General features: G+C 45.1%; 1 protein-coding gene across 2 annotated transcripts; it reads right to left on the bottom strand.

Annotated features, from left to right (window-relative positions):
- Nucleotides 1–245: 245 nt before the first annotated feature.
- On the bottom strand, nucleotides 246–19778 carry akt3b (v-akt murine thymoma viral oncogene homolog 3b). 2 transcript variants are annotated; one of them, XM_026303307.1, is made up of 14 exons: nucleotides 19518–19778; nucleotides 15351–15851; nucleotides 11507–11632; nucleotides 11305–11416; nucleotides 9780–9924; nucleotides 9306–9437; nucleotides 8517–8582; nucleotides 8290–8358; nucleotides 8020–8142; nucleotides 7295–7423; nucleotides 6453–6667; nucleotides 4827–4914; nucleotides 4314–4416; nucleotides 246–3366 (listed from the first exon to the last, which is right to left on the bottom strand). In XM_026303307.1, the coding sequence occupies exons 2-14, from the start codon at nucleotides 15394–15396 to the stop codon at nucleotides 3281–3283; spliced, it is 1440 nt and encodes a 479-aa protein (XP_026159092.1). In that variant the 5' UTR covers nucleotides 15397–15851; nucleotides 19518–19778; the 3' UTR covers nucleotides 246–3280. The 2 variants fall into 2 exon arrangements, with proteins under 2 accessions (XP_026159092.1, XP_026159093.1); XM_026303308.1 differs by lacking the exon at nucleotides 19518–19778 and adding an exon at nucleotides 17389–17578.
- Nucleotides 19779–21633: the final 1855 nt, after the last annotated feature.

A 21633-nucleotide genomic window follows, 5' to 3' on the forward strand; every position in this document is an offset into this window, starting at 1 on the left:
TTTTGTTGAAAAACATGTTTTTGTTGGAAAAACTGATCCAACTTTAACAAAACATTCGCTGCAAAGTGTAAAAAGCTACAAACACCATTTTTTCCTGTTTTGTTAGACGTGAAGTTTCACGTTTTCTGCCTTTAAGTAAAGTGAGGCCTGGAGATAAACCAGGAGATGAACCATCGTCTGCAGCTGTTGGAGCAGAAACTGCTTTTTCAGTCTGAATAATAAAAGAGTCACGAGCACAGAGACCCTGAAATGTATTTCTTTTAATTTAATTCAAAATAAATACTACCACGGCAACGCAAGTCCACTACTGGGTTCTTGCCCTAATGTTTTGGTAAGAAAACAAACAAGCAAATGATACAAAAAGAAAAGCCAAAAAAATAAAGACTTAACTTCAGTTAATGCATCATCATCATCATCATCATCATCCTCAGCGACTTTCCAGAGGTGCCTTTGTAAGGACGTACAGGGTGACACTGCCTACAAACATAAAGAAAACAAATACTGTGCTGCAGAAAAGGGACGGGGGAGGAGCAAGGGATGATGGGAAGGGAACAACCCGGTGAAGAAAAATAAACATCAGCCATGGTCCCACTTTGTCTCTTCCTTTCTCAGAGGGCGAAGGGGAACAGGCGACAGTGCAGACTCCACAGTTATAGTCACGTCCTCAGAAAATCTCAGGAGTCGAGTTTTTGGGGACCACGGTGACGGGAGGAAGTCGGGGATAGGGTTTGTTTCCATGGAAACATCCTCCTCCGTGGACGAGCGGGCACATCAACCCAAACAATGAAAGGAAAAAAAAAACAAACAAACCCCTAGGAGTCCTTGTGTCTTTGTCCTTCTGTTCAACACAGGCTTGGAGTCGTGGTGGTTTTATTTTCAGTCACACAGAAAGATGCCACTAACGACACGGAAAAAGGCATTGCATATTTACATCAAGACGTCTGGGGCAGTCTTCATACAGGAGTGTCTCACGGCTCAGTGATTAGTCATCCTCTGATACCCCCGGTTCAGATTTCAAAACTGCATGTGTGTATAAATAAGTCGTCTCCTAACACTGACGGGATGGGCAGAACCTGTGTCTGCAGCTGGAAGCCTCGTTTCTCTTAGTGTCTGAGCGATAAATAAAGTTTTCTTTACTCTGACTCTTCTTGTAAAAACAGTCTCTGTGTGTCTGTGCGTCTGTTCTGCTCTCAGGGTTCCTGCACAGGCCCCATAAACCTCACTGGGCTGTTTAATGTTTCTCGTTCTCCAGGTGTGAGAGGACACAGCATCAGGAAACAAACTCCTGCACATCTGGAAACAAGACTCGTCCTCTGACGGTGCAGGAGCCCTGCAGAGTGTGTGACACCGATGTGGTCGGCAGCTTTCTCCAAAAAAACCAGAGTCCAATTGTGTTTTCACAACCACAGCTTTGATCTGTGCGGAGAATCAGCAGTTTGAGTCGGTTCCTCTGAGTCAACCAGAAGTTTCTGGCCGAGTGCCGTGCACCTCTCTGGCCCCTAGAGGGCAGGACTCACCGACCCTGTGCCCACACTGACCGGGCGCTTTGCAGTTGCACATGTAGCTGGCACAGCTGGGACCTTGGTCTCTCATCGTGTCCCTACGCTGCAGGTTACCTGGGGAAAGGTTTGCCTGGTGGGTTTTCCAGTGTATCTGTGAGCGGGGACACCGACGTCACGTCTGCTGTTCAGTTTGCAGCCTGGTTTCTGTTAAATGAGTTTACAGGCTGGTTCCAGTGTGTTTAGACTGTGTATAATTTAATCTGACTGGTACAGAGAAAGGATTCAGGGCTGATGCAGCATTAATGCGTCATTTACAGAAAACGGAATAAATAGGACAAATTTAAATAATGTCACTGTGTCTCCTCCCAGCAGCAGGTTGTGCGTCTGGACCCTGGTGGACCCTGGTGGACCCTGGGCCTTTCAGTGTGGGTTTTCTCCTCCCACAGTCCGAACACGTGCAGCTTACATTGGTTGGTGACTCTAAATTGTGTCTGTCTGTCTCTGTGTGTCAGCCCTGTGATTGGCTGCTGATCTGTCCAGGTGGGACCCGCCTCTCACCCACTGCATGCTGGGATTGGGTCCAGCTGTGGCTGTAACTCTCAGGTGAACAAACACACCTGGAGTTGTGGCCGTTTTCTGATAATCTGCAGAAAAAACAGATTTTTTTTTGGAGAAACCTGCCGACTCCAGTCTGATCAGAGCGCAGTGTGTGTGTGTGTGTGTGTGTTTAGTGACAGCATAATGTTGACCCCCAGTTCCCACATCCACACATTACGAACAAACATACATAGAAAGAGCCACATTTCCCCGTGTAAACATCCATCCCACTAGTCCTACAGCTACGATGAGGAAACCGAAGAGAAGCGGTGAGAGCAGACAGGGGCCTGGTTCCCCTGCCGGCTGTGGAACACTGGAGCGCTTAGCTGAGTTTCAACGCGGTTGTGCTCTGTGGCGCCTGAGTGATCTGTGCAGTTTCTGGCAGTTTAGTGTTTCCTGTTTCAAAATAAAAGAACTCAGAAGTAAAGCGCAAGAAGCAACAAATGGGTTAAAAAAAAAAAAAAAGTAAGACAGTAAAGTAGTGACACTGCAACAATGATACAGACTCGTCCATTCTCATCTTTTCTCTCTTCTACCTGTCGACAGGTACAAAAGATTTTCTTTGCCATGCGACTGGGGGGATGTGCACTGCCATGGCAAATGTATGAGAAAGATTTTTTTGTTTGTTTTTTGTTTGTTTGTTTTTTTTTTGAGTAAACCACGAGCCATGCACTTATTCTCGACTAAGAATGACCCCTCACAACCCGAAACCCGCCCTGACCCGAAAAAACACCCTGTCGGTATGATACCAAACATCTGCACACGTAAGGCAACATTTTTGGTTTTTGTTCCCTAAATCGGCTCTTCCAAAGCAAGTGCAAAACGTCAACAGAAGAAGAACAAGAAGAAGAAGAAGAAGAAGGAGTGCAGGAACGACAAAAACAAAAGAAGATGAATGCAACCCGGGTCGACAACCTAATACTGACAGAGAAATAATAAATAACAAAAACATTGCCTTCTGCAGTAAATAGCGCTGAAAATGGAGGAGACTTATTTTTTAGTGTGGGGAGACTGACTGGAGTCTGTCCCACTGTGCAAAAACCTCTTTTAAAGTCCCTAAAAAGACTCCCCCGTCTGCGAGGAGGAGGAAAAAGAGGGGAGACTGGTATTTTTCCTAAAATGGCTACGTGTTTTCCTCAAAATGGCCACGAATGGGGACGATACTGGCTGGGCCGGAGCGCTCACTCCCGCCCGCTGGCTGAGTAGGAGAACTGTGGGAAATGAGGCCGTCGCTCGTTGTCCGCCGCGTCCATCCCGTCCTCGTCATCTGCAGACACAAACAGAGACGTGTCAGAACTGAAGCCGGCAGACACTTCCTGTGACACTACTTTCCCCTGACGAAGGATTTCTGCCCTGTCGGTCATTTGATCGATTAACAGGGAGTCACAGAGGAAAAGAGCAGCAGTGGATCAATAACCACACTGTCCTCAGAATGAATGTAAAGTCAAATCATGTTTCTGTTCTTCTAATGGACATTCATACCGTGTAAATACTGCAAAGTCCTATTTCCAGCTCCTGCACCAACAGTAAAACCTTTTGCAGGTAACAGAGAAACAAAGTTCTGACCTGGTTCATATTTGTTCCCCCCAAACTGTGATTTAACAGCAGATTTTCTCAAAATAATCCAAACAATCTCAGCTCCAGAACAAAGCTCCTGAGCTGTGAACTTCACAGATTTCTCCTTCTCTCTTTTCACCTCAAAACGCACCTGACTACGCTCAGGTGTCTGGTCCCAGGTCTGGGCTCTTCAGAACCAGCAGGAACCATGAAGACCTAAACAGCTACTGAGTGGACTGCTACGACATCTGGTGCGTTTATAGTCCCCAGAGGATAAAGCCACAGTTCTTCTGCCCCACTATTCAAGTTAGTTAAGACCAGTTCTGAGGTATTTGTACTTATTTTCATTTTCCCAAAGAAAATACTAATCATCAACTTTACTGGGAAATTCCCAAGATACACAGCGGTATATAAAGTACTTCAAATCAGAAGTATATATGGTAGTTAACGTCAGATACCCAGCGGTATATAAAGTACTTCAAATTAGAAGTATATAAGGTAGTTAACGTCAGCTACCCAGCGGTATATAAAGTACTTCAAATTAGAAGTATATATATATATGACCATTGACCATTATATCTGCTACCTGTCAGCGCCTGTCTCAGGTCACCTTGGTGCCTGCTCAGATGTATATCCTGGACTTTTAGACGTGCTTACATTTCTCCGGCGGAGTGATGGTGATGGTCTGTGCTGTGAACTCCTCGTCGAAGTAGCGTGTGTCCGTCTCCGAGCTGACCTGGGGCTGGAAGGGCGGGACCAGCTGGAACAGACAGGAGGACGGTGAACGAGCCGCCGAGTGCGTTTGGTGCATGTCTGCATTAAGCAGACAAAGCAGAACAGAAACCAGCTGCTGCAACACCTGATTAATATGAATTATCGTTTGGAGGGTCAGGGTCTCGTACGAACGGACCTCAGGGCTGCAACTAAACACTATTTTTCAATGAATTGGCCAGAAGCATCCCAGCTTCCAGGATGAAGGTGTGTGTTGGGCGGACATGCTTTACAGACAAAGATGATGTAGCTGTTTCTTTTCTGTTCTATTTTGGAGTTTACATCCCAGCCAGACTTCTTTTATGAAATCAGGTAACCCTGATACCAGAATATCTCAGGTACGCTGTTTGAATAAATTACCATTGAAGATGACGTCTAGCAGCTAAATCCTGCTCTCACCTTCTTGTCGTAGACATCCTGCCAGTCGACTGTGCCAAAGAAACTGTGTCGCATGATCTCCTTAGCGTCATCCGGTCCGCCGCCCAGCCTGTCAACAAACATCAGGAGAAAAAGAAAGATGTCCAAGTCACACTTCAAATGCTGCTTTTCCACAGTCTCCATCAATGGAACCAGAATATCCACCTGCTACTGATCCCAAAATAACTCGCTGAGGTGAACAAGTTTGTTCTCTGAAGCTGCAGCTGCCTCGTGTTTTTCTCGTAAGCGACAGAAAACGCCTCGGGGATAATCAGCCAGCAGCCGGTTCCACTGAATATCAATTATAGAGGTTTGGTTCTCCTAAACAGTGAAATGAGCTGGTAAATTAGTGCGGGACACGATGGGATAAATCACTTTCATTCCTGTCCTGTGATTAAGAAACAGGATCCTTCCACATTAAATGGTGGATTTCTTCGATGTACCTGCATCTTTAAGCTACTTTATTCACGCCTCAACCTCTGGAATCTGAGCTGGAGGCTTCATATTTCCCATCAGGCCTGGGTACAACACAGGAGCCTCCCAGGAGCCTTTGAGGCTTTGTTTGAATCTGAACGTACAAATACATGTTCACACCTGATCGCCTCGCTCTCTCAGATATTTCTGCCAACTCCAGCTGTGGTTCAAGACCAGCTCCTTCAAACCGCTGGTCTCCACAGTCTCAGTAAGTCTTAACTAGGGGTGGCCATTAATAAGATCTTATTGACACCAGGACCATGATCGATTCTGCTTATTGGTTCCTGATCAGTTTTCTGGGTTAAACAACACTAGGTCTGACTCTGAACGCAGTATTCCACTAAAGTAGATTAATGAAGTCAACACATCATTGGTCATATAGTCCTTTTCCTTGTCCCAGGTGTTTCTCCCCCGTCTGCTTTTTGTAAACAGTGCTCTTCCAGTGTGGGAGAGATTACACCCGTACAGACGCAGGACGACTACACGCTGCACATGTAACCATCTGGTAAAGACAGTATCGGAGCTGTTTGTAGTACCAGCCCGTCAGCTTCTACAGTAGATGAAATGAGAGAATATTATTTGATATTTTAGTCAAAGATCTGCTAAGCTGCTGTACAGCACTAATTTTAGTAACACAGGACATTTATCTTCTGTAATGGACGTGCCGTTTGGTTTGGGAAGCGGTGGCATTCATGCATTTGTTGCATGAAAAGATTTCCCAACATGTTGCAGGTGCTTTGATAATTTCACATTAAGTAGCACTGCTGTCTATTTATTCATGAAATGAAGCCACTTTTCCCGCTTTGTCGCGACTCCTTGAAGCTTCCGCCAGCGGAGCTGCAAAGCTGAGGTCCTGACGGACGAAAAGAAGAACACGTCGGCATCGATAAGAGGGACTGGTAAGCAAGGGGGCATACGATTACGAGTGATCAGGAAATTTGGAACCGGTTCTAAACTGGAACCAGAACTCCATTCCCATCTCAAGTCTACTTTGACTGGAGTGCAAAGGTTACAAACCTTGTTTGCCTGCTAGCAGGCAGCTTTCCCATGTGCCTTGGTGCAGTGATTCAGGAACACTGACATGAGCAGCGTCTCTCTGCTCAGACTCTGCCTCCATGTTTTCTGTGTCTTTACCGTTTGTTGGGGTCCTTGATGAGCAGCCCCGACAGCAGCGACTTGGCGTCGGCCGACAGGGTCCGTGGGAACTTGATCTCCTCCATGAGGATCAGCTCGAACAGCTTCTCGTGGTCCTGGTTGTAGAACGGCAGGCGGCCGCACATCATCTCGTACGTCACCACGCCCAAACCCCACCAGTCCACCGCCCGTCCGTAGTCATTGTCCTCCAACACCTGATAACATGCAACACAACTGTTTCCCCTAAATGTTGAAGGTATTTCCTCTATTTTCTGTAACAACCCATAAATAATGTGCGTCTGCTGTTAGAGTTTTGCTGAGTGACTTATTAAATTTCTAAAGATCAACAACAGAACCTGTTTTCTTTCTTATGTAACTACAGTTTGACTGTGGTCTGTCCGATATCCTCTTTCATATCTAAAAACTCCACCATGAACCACAGTGGAGGAAGTGAAATTAGCTGGTGACAGTTTAATAAACAAAACATTTAGCTTCCACTGGAGGAAACGCCTCTTAAGGACCTTCCACTGCGTTTGAACATCCAGCCCTGGTGGTGACTACGTCTCCATTTCAGGCTGAAACCTCCTCAGACTGGACAGGCCTCACTGACCACTGTTGCACTGGTTTCAGACCCTGTCAACCTGGGACCAACTGGGTCTGATCAGTATTCAAGACCAAACCCAGTTTATAATCAGAGCATCAGTCATTAAGCGATTCCCCACCTTTAGTCTTACGTTGCATTTTCTGGCTGTAAATTCTTTATTTGCACAGCAGATTTCATCGACTCCTAAAACCTAAAAGATCATTTCTGTTCTTTTTCTGTGTTTGGTGTGACCTCTGACCTCAGGAGCCAGGTACTCCGGTGTTCCACAGAAGGTCTTCATGGTGGCAGTGTCAGTGATGCCTTCTTTGCAGAGGCCAAAGTCTGTGATCTTGATGTGGCCGTCTTTGTCCAACATGAGGTTCTCCAGCTGACAATGACAGTAATAAGAAGCCTGAGCCACAAGTTTCTCAATCAATCAATCAATCAATCAATCAATGAAACTTTTTCAAAGTTGACAGAACAAATGTGATCAAATACATTAAACTATAAGGGAATAAAACATAAGGTATAATTACACACAGACACCACATAACATTAAGTTAAAAAACAGCCTACATTAGAAATATCAGTATTTTCACTTCCTCTCAGATTTTCATTTGCAACAGCTAGAAAAGAAGAACCAGAGGATGTGCCTGACCTTCCTGGTTCATAAATTAAAAGTCTAACAGGCCAATACAAGAACTGTAAAACCAGTGCAAATACTGATTTTACTGCTCTCCTTCTCCAATCCAACATCTCCAAGGTTTCATGTGTCTTGGCTTGGGGTGAGTGTGTTTAGATGTGAGGCCAGTGTGGTCAGTACTTTTGTTTTATGTTGGCAGAGCTGTAAAACGATCTGTTACATCCAGGCTTTGTGTCTATAATTTATTATTTAATCCAGCCCAGTGTCCTTCCTGTATGTCTCTACATGTTGAAGTAACCACAGCAAACATGCAGCTGTGATCCAGGGCAGGCGAGGTTTACCTTCAGATCCCGGTACACGATCTTGGCCGAATGCAGGTAGTCTAAAGCAGAGACGATCTCAGCGCCATAGAAACGGGTGCGGTCCTCAGAAAAAACTCTTTCCCTTGACAGGTGGAAAAACAGCTGCGAAGAAGAGAAGAACATGAGTTTATACACTGCAGGGCATGGTCTCCTTTTCCAGCTCATTCATCGTTCATCTGCAGAATCGCAGGTTTACTCTGGAATCGTCCAATCAGACATTTTCTTAAGAGCAGTTCCGTGACCTCTCACCTCTCCCCCGTTGACGTACTCCATTACAAAGCACAGCCGATCCTTCGTCTGGAACGAGTACTTCAGAGACTGCAGCAAAGTGGAAAAATACGTTTTAACTCAGCGGCGCTCGGGCATTTGTTATTCTTTGAGAAAAGCTCTGTGCTCTTGAATTCAGTACATGCACAACACTCATCAAGAGTCTCTGAGTTGAAGTTGGTGTCTGCAAACTGCACCATAATACTCACAGTTAGGAATGGATGTCGAGTGTTTTTTAATACCCTACTTTCTGTGAGTGTGTGAGCAACTTCATCCTGTGGTTTAAGACAAAAAAGGAGGAGGCAGAGTGATTATTGAGGAGGCAACAGGAGCTCGGCTGCAGGCAAAATACTGAGGAATGTGCAGTAATATAAACATCAGTGTGACAAATGCATTTTGGGGGCAGTCTTGAGCCGGTTAAAATCTTTTTGGATTGGAACAGAATATGTTGTTTCCCCAGGTAGAGCTTACCTGTGGAGTTCCACAGGGTTCAGAACCTGGACTAGCACTTTTTTATAAAACATTTGGGAAGCATTATTAGACAATAGGACCTCACTACAAAGGCTTTTTTTCCCCAGAAAGGACTAGTGGTGCCTTTAAGCATCATTATAAGGCCATTTACTTCTAACAGAATAATTAATGCCCATTATTGCCCTGTTTTCTGGTCTGCAAGTAATTGTTAAAGAAATTACAAGTGACTCAAATGCTACATCTCGACCACTCAAAAACTAAATTAAGAGGACTCAGTATTATGGGCCCTTCACTGGCTCCCTGTTCATACAAAGAAACATTTAAAAATAGCTTGTTGTGCATTACTTTGAGCTGCATTTAATGTATGAATTGTACTATAAAAATCCTTTTAATGTTATTATTTTTTAAACTATTGCATTGGAAAATCTTCCTAAAAACTGATATCGAGAGTACAGACTGCTTAGTGGTGGTTTGGTCACTGTGTCCAAGTGAAGAAAACAGCAGCAAATGAGAAAGGTTAAAAAGACCTTGGCTATAATAACTTCCTTCTTCAGGATCTTCATGGCGTAGTAGGTGCCGCTCGCCTTCTCCCTCACCAGAATGACTTTCCCAAAAGTGCCTTTGCCCAGAAGCTTCAGATAGTCAAAGTCATTCATTGTCTGGACAAAGAAACGGAGGGACAGCATGAACAAAGTGGTTCTCCATCATATAACAGAAGCACTTCAGGTCTTTGCTGTATGAAAAGAAGCTTTTGATTCTGAGGGACTAAAAAAAAAAAAAAAAACACATGAGCTGAAACATTTTGTGCTTTCAGATCCTGCTGTGACGGCTAGAAATGTCCACACAGCTTAACATTATCTACATCTCTCAGGTTACACACAGGGAGAAAGAACTGCAGCAGTCAAACAAAAACAGAGCTTTTAGGTCAATTTTGAAGTCAACAAAGAAACAGCCACATCATTTCTCATGGCAGAGACCAGGTGTTTTGTGCTTCGCGTCACCTTTCGTTTGTAGTGGCTGATGGAGGTGTCCATCTCCTCCTCGTTGACGTTCTCGATCTGGGAGGTGGGGCTGCAAAGGATGCCCTCCTCCTCCTGTTTGGCCAGTGACTCTGCTACCATCTGGATGGCCTCGGCCCACTCGTCCCTGCAGCGACACAACAGCAGAGTTCATGTTTCAGGCTGGTGGGTTTCTGCTTTAGAACAACCACGGCCTTCAGAGAATGAAACCCCTTTGCTGTCATAGCCAAAACAAAAGGATCACTAATCACGTTCATGTCCCTGGTCTGCTCTGAAGGTAACACTTCATGGTTTTACTGAACCATTTACTCATTTATTTGTTGCTTTTGAAAGGAAACGTGTGGCTGTAGGTGTCTGGTGAAGCTAAAACACAACAGACAGACCATGTTTATGTTCTGCTGCTTCACCTGGACTAAACTCATCAGACTCGGAGCTTTGAACTGGTGCGTAGCACGTTACACATCAACAAGCATCAGAGTTTTGTAGCACCAGGTAATTAGTCATAACATATACATTATATTGTGTTTTGGAACAAAACCCTTCAAAACTTGGCCCCCAGCCTCAGCCCACACCCAGCTTCCTGCCTTTCTTCTCACCAAGATGACCGACTCTGTTGTGTCCACTGAGAACAATTTAACACAGAACCCCTCCAGTCTGCTTCACGAGATTTTTCATCCATAATTCCAGGTCAGACCTTTCAAATTTTGCAGCTTTGAGTCCAAACCTACACCTTTGTTGACCACATTTTAAGTTTTTTAACATGAGGAAGCATGGACATGAATTAGACACAAGCTCCACATCCTCAACACAAACAAAAGAGGTGTAGTTCAGTGGTTAAAACCCTGGTATACAGACACAATGCTCATTCTTTCAGTTCAACCATTAATTGAGTTTTCGGTCAGAATTTCTAATTACGGTCCTTGATGAGCAGTCCTGACAGCACAACACTATTTATATTCTTGTTTTTTTTGATTAGAAGTGTCTTAGAAAACCACCAACTTAAAAGGTTAAAACTAATTTTTAAAGAAAATTATTTGTGAACCAACAAGTTTCAGCTTGTGGCCTTTGGCAGGGTCAATGTGAAATAAAGTCCAGTATCTATATTAACTATTTTAAAATTGAAAGTGCGTCTACTGGCGGTTAATGTCTGTCAGTATTTAACCTTGATTAAAACACATCAGCAACACAGCCAATCAGACATACCAATGCGTGTCAGCCAATAAGGTGCTCACATATCGGCGGTCTGGGTGCACCTGTGTGTTTTCTTATTTAAGTGTTTTTCCACATTGGCCACAACAAAAGCCAAAAGCTGAAACGTGTAGTTTTAAAAATGAACTTGTCCACCACACAGCAGGTGGTGTTGGGGTTTTTACCTTTTTGGACTCTTTGTCCTCCGTTTACCTTCCCAGTGGGTGGGACTTTGAAAACCATCAACATAAAAATAGTGGCGGTGACTCGTGTGTAAGAAAAGTTGCTGGTGAGGAGGAGGAGGAGGATGAAGGCCTACCTTTCATCAGGAGTGTCAACGTGAAAAGTCCTCTCGATGACGGTGGTCCACTGCAGACAGCGGATGATGAAGGTGTTTGGCTTGGGCCGCTCCGTCTTCATCAGCTGACACTCTGGAGGTCACACAGACAGAGAGAGAGACGGTGTCACACAGACGTTTGTTTTTGTGCTATAAAATGGACGACGGTTTGTTTGCGTCTCACTTGCTACAGAGAAGTTGTTGAGCGGGTAGGCCAGGTCAGAGTCCTGTGGCTTGTCCTTGTAGCCGATGAAAGAGCCGTCCGTCTTCAGCAGAAAGTAGCGCGGTCGCCAGTTCTTGATGTACTCACCTGCAGGGAGGAAAAAGTGACAGCAACAGGTTCAATCCTGCCACAGTCACCTCAGTTTAGTCCTGTACTCATGCAAACCATAGAGGATCCATCCACCTGATGATCATCATTCTGATGATCATTTTTTAGTCTGCCGCATTATTCAGTGTTATCTGATTTAACTAACAGATCAGCATCAACTGGCATTTGTCATAATAAGAATATTTTTAATAAACAGAAATTATGACAGCAGCAGGTTTGGAACAGGAAACATGATGTTTTTCATGTCGGCCAAAGAATTCTCCCAGTTTAAGAGTTGATGCACACAAACGAGCTCGTCACTATTTGGTTGTCACTTTTCTGTCTGTATCTTCCAGGTCTAACGCAACAGGTCGGCTCCTCAGTTAGTGCTGCCTCCAAAAATGCACAGAAAAAACAACATACACCAAATTCCAATTTTGTGTGCACTTGGTGATGACTGAAGTCATTTTGGGCTACGACTACTGATCCAGTGAAGATGTTTAAAGTTAAAGTAGTTTCACTGGGGTTTTAAAACACTACATAAGGAAAGGAATTCTCTACATGGGCAGCACTTTTAGCTGAAGAAAGATATGGTAATGGTGATGGTAAATACTGCATGAGCACAGTACTTATTCATAGCCAGTACCCATGGAGTGTTGGTTCCCTGCTGTTCTGACTCACCAATTTGCGACATAATTACCCAAATATTGGAATATGCCGCGGTGAGATCTCGCAGAGTCACATTAGCACCAAAGCTAACGAAGAAGCTTTGGGCTGGGACCAAAGTGCGTCTGAACAACGGCTGAACTGCCTCAGCAAATCAAACTCTGACGAAACTATTCTCACACATCTGATGACTCACAAAGAACAGCAGTGTGATGACAACAACAGAAATCAGATCCCTCTGACGGTGAGACGACAGTTTCTAACAGTTCTTCTTGCAAGCTGATGAGCAGCGGAGGGGACAGCAGCCACAGACTGGTCGCACAGGTAACTGACTGGCTGCAGGATAACCACGAAATAAGGCTTCAACTAACAATAATATTCTTTGTTAATAAATGTTTGAATCTGTAGAATGTCAGAAAATAGCGAAACAGGTCCATCACAGACCCAAAACCCACTGGGACGTCACAACGGATCAACGGATAGACTACTTTAGAACTGTAAGTACCTTACAGGAAGGGATGGGGACCAAAGACCAGCAAAAGAAAATTGGCTCAATCAGCATCGGCCACAGAAAAACCCATATCGGTCGACCTCTATTTTGCAGAGGGCTATCATCCAGCAGCTGCCTCAGGTCAAGCTGTACATTTGTTATTGTTCACTGAAACACACCGTTTAAAGACCACTTCTAACAACTGGAACAGGTGAAAACAACTGGAGTCTCCGCCAACATGAACTCTGACTTCGAAACAATCACGCTGCTTCACATTCAAAGTTAAAACCTTTTTTTTTTTGCAGTTTCCAAGTTTCCAAAGTGTCCTGAACTGTGTGTGAACTTAGCTGTGATCTTGACCAGCACACAGAGCTGCTGAGGGCAGTGTCCCTGAGACGGCTGTTAAGAGCACGCAGAGGTGCAATAAACAATTCAGGGACTTGTGGGGGCCGGGGAGGAAGGAACCAGAGTGTTAGGTCATCCTGTGTATGCTCATAGTGCCACAGAGAAACTTCCCCCTGCCTGCCAGCCAACAGCCCCGAGCTGGGACCAGACAAACACACACAAGAACCAGTGTGGGAAACAGCACAGCGGCCCAGTGCGGCTCAGAGAGCTGCAGCCCTGCAAAGTCTGCCTTCTCCGCTCGCCGTCTGGCAGGTAAACAACCATTGTTTGGAGGTGCTGTTCTTCAAACTGGCAGGGGGCTTAGGCCGTGTCCACACTGAGCTGGTTAAAAACACAGCTTTCAGACTGACCCGTGTTTTCAACAGCTAAAAGTGGTGTTTTTCCTAAGCAGCCTTCAGACTGAAAGCCTCTAACAACACAGCCCAGACACCGTCAGCCGCTAAACGAACAACTCTCTGTTCAGTCATTCCTCATTCTGAAGGTCAATAGAATTGATCACACTTTGCAGGTTTTGTCATTAACCTGGTTTTCAGACGACTTTACATTCATTAATCATAATGTGATTTATCGACATCTCAGTGATGCGGTGCATGAATTACAATTCTCTATTTTTCAGCGATTTACGGGGAATGACAAATGGCACCAAGACTGTCGGTCTGAAATAAATAAAAATGACAACAAGATCAGCATGGAGTACACGCTGTATATAATCTGTATGTTGCTTTGAACCGGGACACAGCTGGCTATTTATTTTCACAACATTTAATAAATGATCTGAGATTTCTCCACCTCAGTGTAGACACAGCAGGTCTTGTAGCATAATGGCCACAGGTTCACTACCTTCAACAGCTGTGGTGTTAATCGCAGCCCAAGTGTTCTTGAGCAAAGCACGCATGAATGAGTCAGCTGAATGATTCAAATGAAAAAGGGAAATCGGACAGAGAAGCTCACAGAGCGGCGGCCTGCACGTTTCATTTTCCGTCCTGGGTAAAGATGAATCCAAAGCCACACCAGACACAGACACACGCTGAGATAAATAAAACCATCCAAACAACACCAGCACAGACAGCCACAGACACCAGAGCAACACCACACACGTTTCAGTTCAGCTGTCAAAGAGCACAGAACATCAGCTTCCCCAGTGTGAAAAAAGGACAAAAAGGAGAAGCGACTGTCGAGAACTGGTTAGCGCTGTTGTTTCTGTTCTGTCAGAAAATGCCGGGCATATTCACATATATATGTATATATTCAGTGTATAGACGGGCACTGTGCAGCAGGACACCACAATCCTGGTTAAAATGAGTAAACTTGTTGGTAGGACACTGCTCTTGTACACCTTCAGCATAATAACCTCTGTCATTCCTTACACTGTTGGTGTTAGAGGCAACATGGAGTGATAAACAGGACATTACCTGACAGCAAAAAACTCCAAACACTATTTGGATCAAGCTTCCTCATTATAGACGTGCTGAGTTATTCATCAATGTGTTGGAACATATCATTCTTTCAAACTTGCAAAACTATCCAAGAATATTTTTTCTCCAAAGCTGTGATCACAACATTTAGGTATATATACATTATTGTCTGTTATTTTTAGATCTCAGGCTGTTTTCATTGCAAAGGAATAGACGTAACATCAAAGTTGACACAGGCTATGAACAAGTGCATCGTTTTCTTCTTTGGATCCGGTCAGTACACCGGCTCAAACCCCATTTGGACTCTTGGTACCGTCTCAGGGTGTTTGTTTGCTCTCGTCACCTGATGAGTCTGTAAACTTGTAGTGTTGGTTTCTTCTCACGCAGAGAAAAACCCAAATGTACCAAAACGAATCACATAGATCCACGTGAGAACGTTCTCTCAGATGTGTCTGCTGCAAGAACAAAAAAGGAAACACAGGAAGCAGATCCTGTGTTGTGGGGACAATTTCAGGTTAACCTACGGCTACATATGGAAAACATGCTGACGTCTGTGAGGCACTGCACCTTCATGACTCCACGTTTGTCTGCCATTTATCCTGCAGCATGTTTAGGTGTCCAACCCCTAAGAAATGAAAATCTAATGGAAACAGAGACTGTGAACAGTCTTGAGTCCAGTGCAGCGGTGTGGCTCCCTGCTGTGTTTCTAATAGTTTCTGGACAACAAACAACAAACACTCACCTCTTTTCTGGACCCAGCCTTCCTTGACGACGTTCTGGTCGCTCATGGTGGCGTCTCCTCGTCACCAGTTCTCCCAGTTCTCCCAGTGTGCTGACCGTGAAGGGAGGGGTAGTGGGACAGTGGGTTCCAGCTGAAGCTCAGTCAGCTGTCTGTGTGAGCGCTTGACCTGCGACCTCCAACCTACCTGCGCCCACTCTCACCTGACCTCAGGTCTGCCTCTGTGCTCCCTGCTGGGCTGTAGCGTCTCTCTCTCTCTCTCTGTCCCTTTCCCACAATCACTTTCTCTTTCCTCCTGCTCTCACTCCACCGACACAACCTCACTTTCTCTTTCTGTCTTCTTTGTCCCCTCTTCGTCTTCCTCACCTAGTTTGTTTTTTTTAATCCTCTTTCTCTCCCTTCCTCCTTCCTTGTCGCGCTCTTTCTCACAGCTTTCCTCACTCCCTCGTTCTCTCAAACTTCTTCTTCTCCTCCTGTGTTTAGGCACTCCAGCGGTGAGTCAGCCTGGAAGGAAACAAAGGCAGAGAGGAGAGAAAGGAGAGAAAACACGGAGCAGGTCAGTGGATAGAATCGCACAGAAAACACAACAGGCCACAACTCATTGTTCAGAGCCTAAACACACTTCCTGCCTCCTTACCTTCCTTGCCCCCCCAAACTTTCTCCTCCTCCTCCTCCTCACTTTGTTCCCTGTTTTCCACCATCTTCCTCCTCTCTATCAATCTCCTCCCTAACTACTTCTCAACTTTTTCTAATCCTCTTCCTTCCTTCATTACAAGCCCCTTCTTTCCTGCATCTCTCCGTCCTTATTTCACTAGTCTTCCCATCATTCACCTCCTCCTCTCCTTCCTTTGTTCTCCCCTTCTCTCCCTCCTCTCTATCATTTCTTGCAAACTTCTCCACAAATGTCTGCTTTTCTCTGTCCTTCCCTTTCCCCCTCCCTTCCTCTCTCTAGCCTCCCTCCCAGGATCATTTTATGCTTCATCACTTTCCTTGCCTCACAGCTCCGGACTGTTTCCTACCTTCTCCACCAGTCATTCCCCAGTACTTCCCAAATTTTTACCTCCTCTTCCCCACCCTTCCTTTTTAAACCTCCCTCCATCATTGGTTCCTACTTTCATTTTATTGCCTCTTAACATCATTCACTTCCTGCTCTCCTTCCTTTGTTCCTCCTCTTCGCCACTAACTTCTCTCCTTCCACCTTAATCCCTTCACTTTTATTTTCTCCATTAATCTGTCACTACTTAACGGCATCTCCCCAAACTTCCTGCCTCCTTCTCTTCGTCCTTCCTTCTACCTCACACTGTCTCTCACTCCTTCCCTCGTGTCCTATTCTCCTTCCCTTTCTCACCTTTTCTTGTCCTCCCTACTTCACTAGGGCTTACTTGCCTTCCCTTTCCTATTTTCCTCGCCTCCCCACCTCATTTATGTTTCCTCCACCTCCTTGCTTCTCCATCTTCACTACATCCTTTTCTACCTCCCAAATCACTGACTCCTACTTTCCGTCCCCCACCACCCTTTGCCTGATACTATTTTCCTTCTTGTTGCCTCACATCCTCTGCACATCATCCCCTCCTCCTTTCCTTCCCTTATTCCCTCCCTTACTAACCTTCTCACCTTCCGTTTTCCTTCCTTCTCTCCATTCCTGACTGTATTCACCTTCCTTCCTCCACCTTCCATGATTTCCTTAGCCCCCTTCCTCCTTCCTCACACAGGTCGGGTGCCTCCCTGCGTCTCACCTATATGACAGCTGATGATCAGGTGTGTTTTCTCAGACGTCTGCCTCTCTCACAGGTGTCGACAGACAAATAACTTATACCTGAATCATTTCAAGTGCAGACAGCTGCACGGTTACATCGAACTCCAGACCCCGTTTCACCAAATTTCTAATGCGCAAACATGAAATCCTTTCACTTCCTTTCAGGTTATTTTTATATTTCACAAATCAAAGCAGATTGCTGCTAGAGTTGCAGTGGTTTATGGAAAAATCACCAGTCTGACAAAGACAAGAGGCAACATTTCTGCTTGATTCTGGTTTACTTACTCTTCCAAGACAGTAAGCTGCATTTTGGACTGTTGCTCAGACACAACAAGGCATTCGAAGACACCACCTTGGGCTTTGCAGAGAGCATTTGCATTATTGTCTGGCATTTTACAAACGACTGCTCGAATCACCACGAAGACAACAGACAGACGTTTCTAGATGCAGCGCTACGTGTGACCCATGCATGTCTTTAAAAATGTATCTGCAATTCACAAGCGGAGACAATTTTCTTACAAAGCAATGCCTGAAATGAAACAAGCCCCTGATCGATACTCCAGAATCCCTAAACCAGAAAGGCTCCTATTAAACCCTTTGCTAAGAGGGGAATCCCTGCACCTGTCCTACTTTAATCCTCGTCCCTCCCTGGTCTTTCATCAACCCTGCCCTCGCTCCTCCTGCATCGTTTGCAAAAATAACTGTAAAATGATCATATCCTCCTCACACTCATCCCTTCATGGAAATACCCTGAAGTCATTATCACACAATCTCTAAAGATATTGTCATTATTAACATATATCAAATGCAAATTCAAGTCCTAAACAAAGTTCTAAGTTACATGAGACCAAGCTCAGGTTTTCTATCAGACCTGTAGGATCATCTTCGAGCTGCTAAAGCTGATATCACATTACTGCCTGGCCCCACTTCCTGACGCAGTCAACAAATGAAGCATCACAACAACAAACACCCGTTAGAGGTTTCAATCACATCAGCTAAAACACAGCACCGGGAAGCAGCTAACGTCTAACACACACAGCAGCAGCAGTTCAGTGGAAAGCAGGCAAAAGCTGGGAAAGGACCAGGCTGCCGGAAGCAAAATCACCCAACGTACTTTGAAATATTTCTCTGTATTTGTAGTATCTGTGTTTGAAGTTGTTCTGCTCAGTTTTACAGATGCGGTGATGATTCACAGCGACTTGTCTCGTAATATATCACGTCTCCGTTGTTGAAATGACCCGTGTGTCCCACTCTTACTAGTGTTTTAGGACTTTAATTTAAAAAATATAAAATAAAAAATCTGAGATAAACTTCAAAAGCATTTTATCACCTCCACCTACTCAGCCTTTGCTGTACGACTGAACACACTATACAGGTAACAATTACATCTCTCTTCATGGCTGTGAATCATAATTTGACATTTCAGCTGAAAGAGTAAGAAAATAAGCTGCTCTGAGAGACTGTGTGTGTCAGACTCGCCTCCAACGGGAAGATCCGAGGCTGGAAAACAAATGTGAGCCTCCAATGACAACAAAAACAATGGCCGACAGGAGCAGCCCTATTTATTTCAACCCCCCGTCCCTGATTTATCGGTCCTGATCGGGTCCTGCACCACAAACAAACAAACAAACGGTCACACAACAGCTTTTGTTTCAAGGGCGTGTGGTGTCATTATCCGTTACATAACAACATCCGCTCGGCGTGCTCCATTAAATTTCACGGGGGGGACACCGATGGATGGGTGGCGGTGACTCGGGTGCCCATCGCCCGGTTAGAGGGGCTGACACGGCCGGTGCGGGGCGGCGGGGGCACCGAGGCGGTTGTGCGAGCCAGGCTGGCCTGTGATGGCTCGGATGGAGGATGCGGACTAGCCGGGGCTGCTAGCGGGAGGGTGGGGGGTGATGCTACCGCTAACGTTAGCCGGTTGGCTAGCTGGCGAATGACAGTCACCGGCGGAGCCGCTTAACTTGACGGTGTTTTCGGTGTTTTCGCCTCCGTGATGGAGCAGCTCCGCGGTTTTATCTCCTCGGCTCGGACAGGGACGCGGCGCCGTGTTCGTTAAACCGGAGAGGAGGAGGGCGGGAGGGGGGCGAGGGGTCGGACGGGGAGGCTGGGGCTGTCGCTCATCACGGAGACGGGCCCAGGTCCGGTACCCACCGCTCCTAGCCCTCCCCGCCCATTCAGCAGCGGCAGCATCCCGGCGCCGCATCCCTCCCAGCCCGGCTCGTGCTAACGGCAGCTAGCTAACTAGCCCGCTAACCTAGCATGCTAACCCCCGCTCCGGGCTCGAGACGAACCCGCTCCCGGTGCCCCCCCAGAACCACGACCCCAAACCCCGCTCCCTCCCTCCCTGCTCCTCGCCCTGTTCCCACAAACGTTCCCCACCTTGACGTTAAAGATGAGAATAATTTCACCTGGCAGTCGAAGAAGGACAGGGATGCCCCGTCCTCCTCCCCCCTCCGCGGCGGGTTCTGGAGCATCCGACGGAGAAACGTCAGTGGCGCGAACCGGAGCCGGACAGCGAAGGAGCCATAGCCGCTGGTGCCGAGTCGCGACCGTAGAAGCAGTAAAGAGGAGGTGTTTATAGCCCCAGACGGACAGACCCTCTCGGCTCCTGCTCTCTCCGCAGCTCCGCCTGGAAACCTCCGCTCGGCTCCGCTCGGCGCGTCACGTTCAGCCGGACCGGACTGGGAGGACTCCTGCTACCTTCATCGCCCGTCGGAAACCTGTGTGTTCATACGACACAATCGCCTGCGAGATCAGTGAATTTGCAGAATTAAATCCCTGCCCCCAAAATAAAGACTAAAACCAGTGGCGCAGTAAGCATCTGTGCTCATTTACTGTAATTAAGTATGATATGATACATGATACATTACCCTTCTGCTCTACCACACTTTGGAGACATATTCATGAATATGGTGCTGCATCAGGCAGTGTTAGCCCTAACCTTTGAAAATATATCAACTCCTAATTCATCAACTAAAGACAATGACATGAGTTTGAAAAAGATTGTAAATTATTTCAGCAAATTAATCTTAAAATGTCAGAAAATGTTGGAAAATTATGCATGAATGAGTGTGTTATGTGTTAAATTCTTATTTTCTCAGATACTACATTAAAAAACATCAAATCCTCACAGTAGGGAATAATAGAATTTCAAAATATTGGGCATTTTGTTGCCTTAAAATTTACCTAAACTATCGATAAGTCAAAACAATATGTTAATTATACAAATACAATACACTGCATGTCAAGATTTACTGCGTCTCCCAACCTGTCTGTGTCTGTGAGTGAAGTAGGAATTTACCGAGAGCCCTTGAAGGCAGCATCTCTCTCATGGCAATTCATGGCTTTTGTTGGTCCCTGGCTTTTGTTGTCTCTCTCTCTCTCTCTCTCTCTCTCTCTCTCTCTCTCTCTCTCTCTCTGTTCTGGATTTATCTGTTCACACTCAGTTCACATATAGTTCACATCCCTTTGGTTAAAGGTACATATGTGATCTTCTCATTAATCTGCTGATATGCATATTGAACCAAAGGGAGTTTGGATATTTTGCAGACTCACAATATTCTTCCAGACTTAATGTTGTCATTAATTTATTCAGGCTTACCAAAATGTATAGCACCCCCACCCACCGTCTTCAGCCTCCATGTGAATGGCCCCTTTGTTTGAGGATCCTGGTCCCAGTCTGGCTCCTGCTGCTGCTTTGCATTAATCAATCGCAGTCTGTGAAATAACAATTTAGTTTGCAGACTATCAGGTCTGCAGGGGTCAGCCATGAAATGATAGTGTCTGTGGATATCCTTCAGTGATGTCTGCCCACTATGCAAGAATCAAAATTAAAAAACAAAATATATAACAAAGCAAAAGCTTAAATCCAATTAAATTTCATTAAGGTGAAACGGAGCAGGCTTAATCAATATATCAACTGTTCAACAAGGTACAGTAGGACTACTCTATTGATTAATTCATCACCAAACTCATTTATCAAGTTGTTCAGTTGTTCCGTCTGCACAAACGTGGAAATGTGTATTTTCTTCTCAGTTTCCTTGAATTTAAAAACTTTCTGTCTGTTAGAGACACAAAAGTAAAAGTACTCATTGTGAAGAATGGCCCATTACACATGAATGTATCTGATATTATTGGATTCAATTATTGATGATTATTGTGTTGATCACTTTAATGTTGGAGCTGATGTTAACTACCTTATATACTTCTAATTTGAAGTACTCTATATACCGCTGGGTAGCTGACGTTAACTACCTTATATACTTCTAATTTGAAGTACTCTATATACCGCTGGGTAGCTGACGTTAACTACCTTATATACATCTAATTTGAAGTACTTTATATACCGCTGGGTGGCTGACGTTAACTACCTTATATACTTCTAATTTGAAGTACTTTATATACTGCTGGGTAGCTGATGTTAACTACCTTATATACTTCTAATTTGAAGTACTTTATATACCGCTGGGTAGCTGACGTTAACTACCTTATATACTTCTAATTTGAAGTACTTTATATACCGCT

The sequence above is a fragment of the Mastacembelus armatus genome, chromosome 1 (genome assembly GCF_900324485.2).
Source record: "Mastacembelus armatus chromosome 1, fMasArm1.2, whole genome shotgun sequence".
NCBI lineage: Eukaryota > Metazoa > Chordata > Actinopteri > Synbranchiformes > Mastacembelidae > Mastacembelus > Mastacembelus armatus.

Bases quoted from the DNA above. Each gene is read 5' to 3' on its own strand.
- akt3b (XM_026303307.1), bottom strand. From the start codon at position 15,396: ATGAGCGACCAGAACGTCGTCAAGGAAGGCTGGGTCCAGAAAAGAG. The intron at 7,424-8,019 runs GTAAACCTCGCC...TGTCATTGTCAG, and splicing joins TCGTGTACCGGGATCTGAAG to CTGGAGAACCTCATGTTGGA. The intron at 4,915-6,452 runs GTAAAGACACAG...GTTTGTTGACAG, and splicing joins ATCAAGGACCCCAACAAACG to GCTGGGCGGCGGACCGGATG.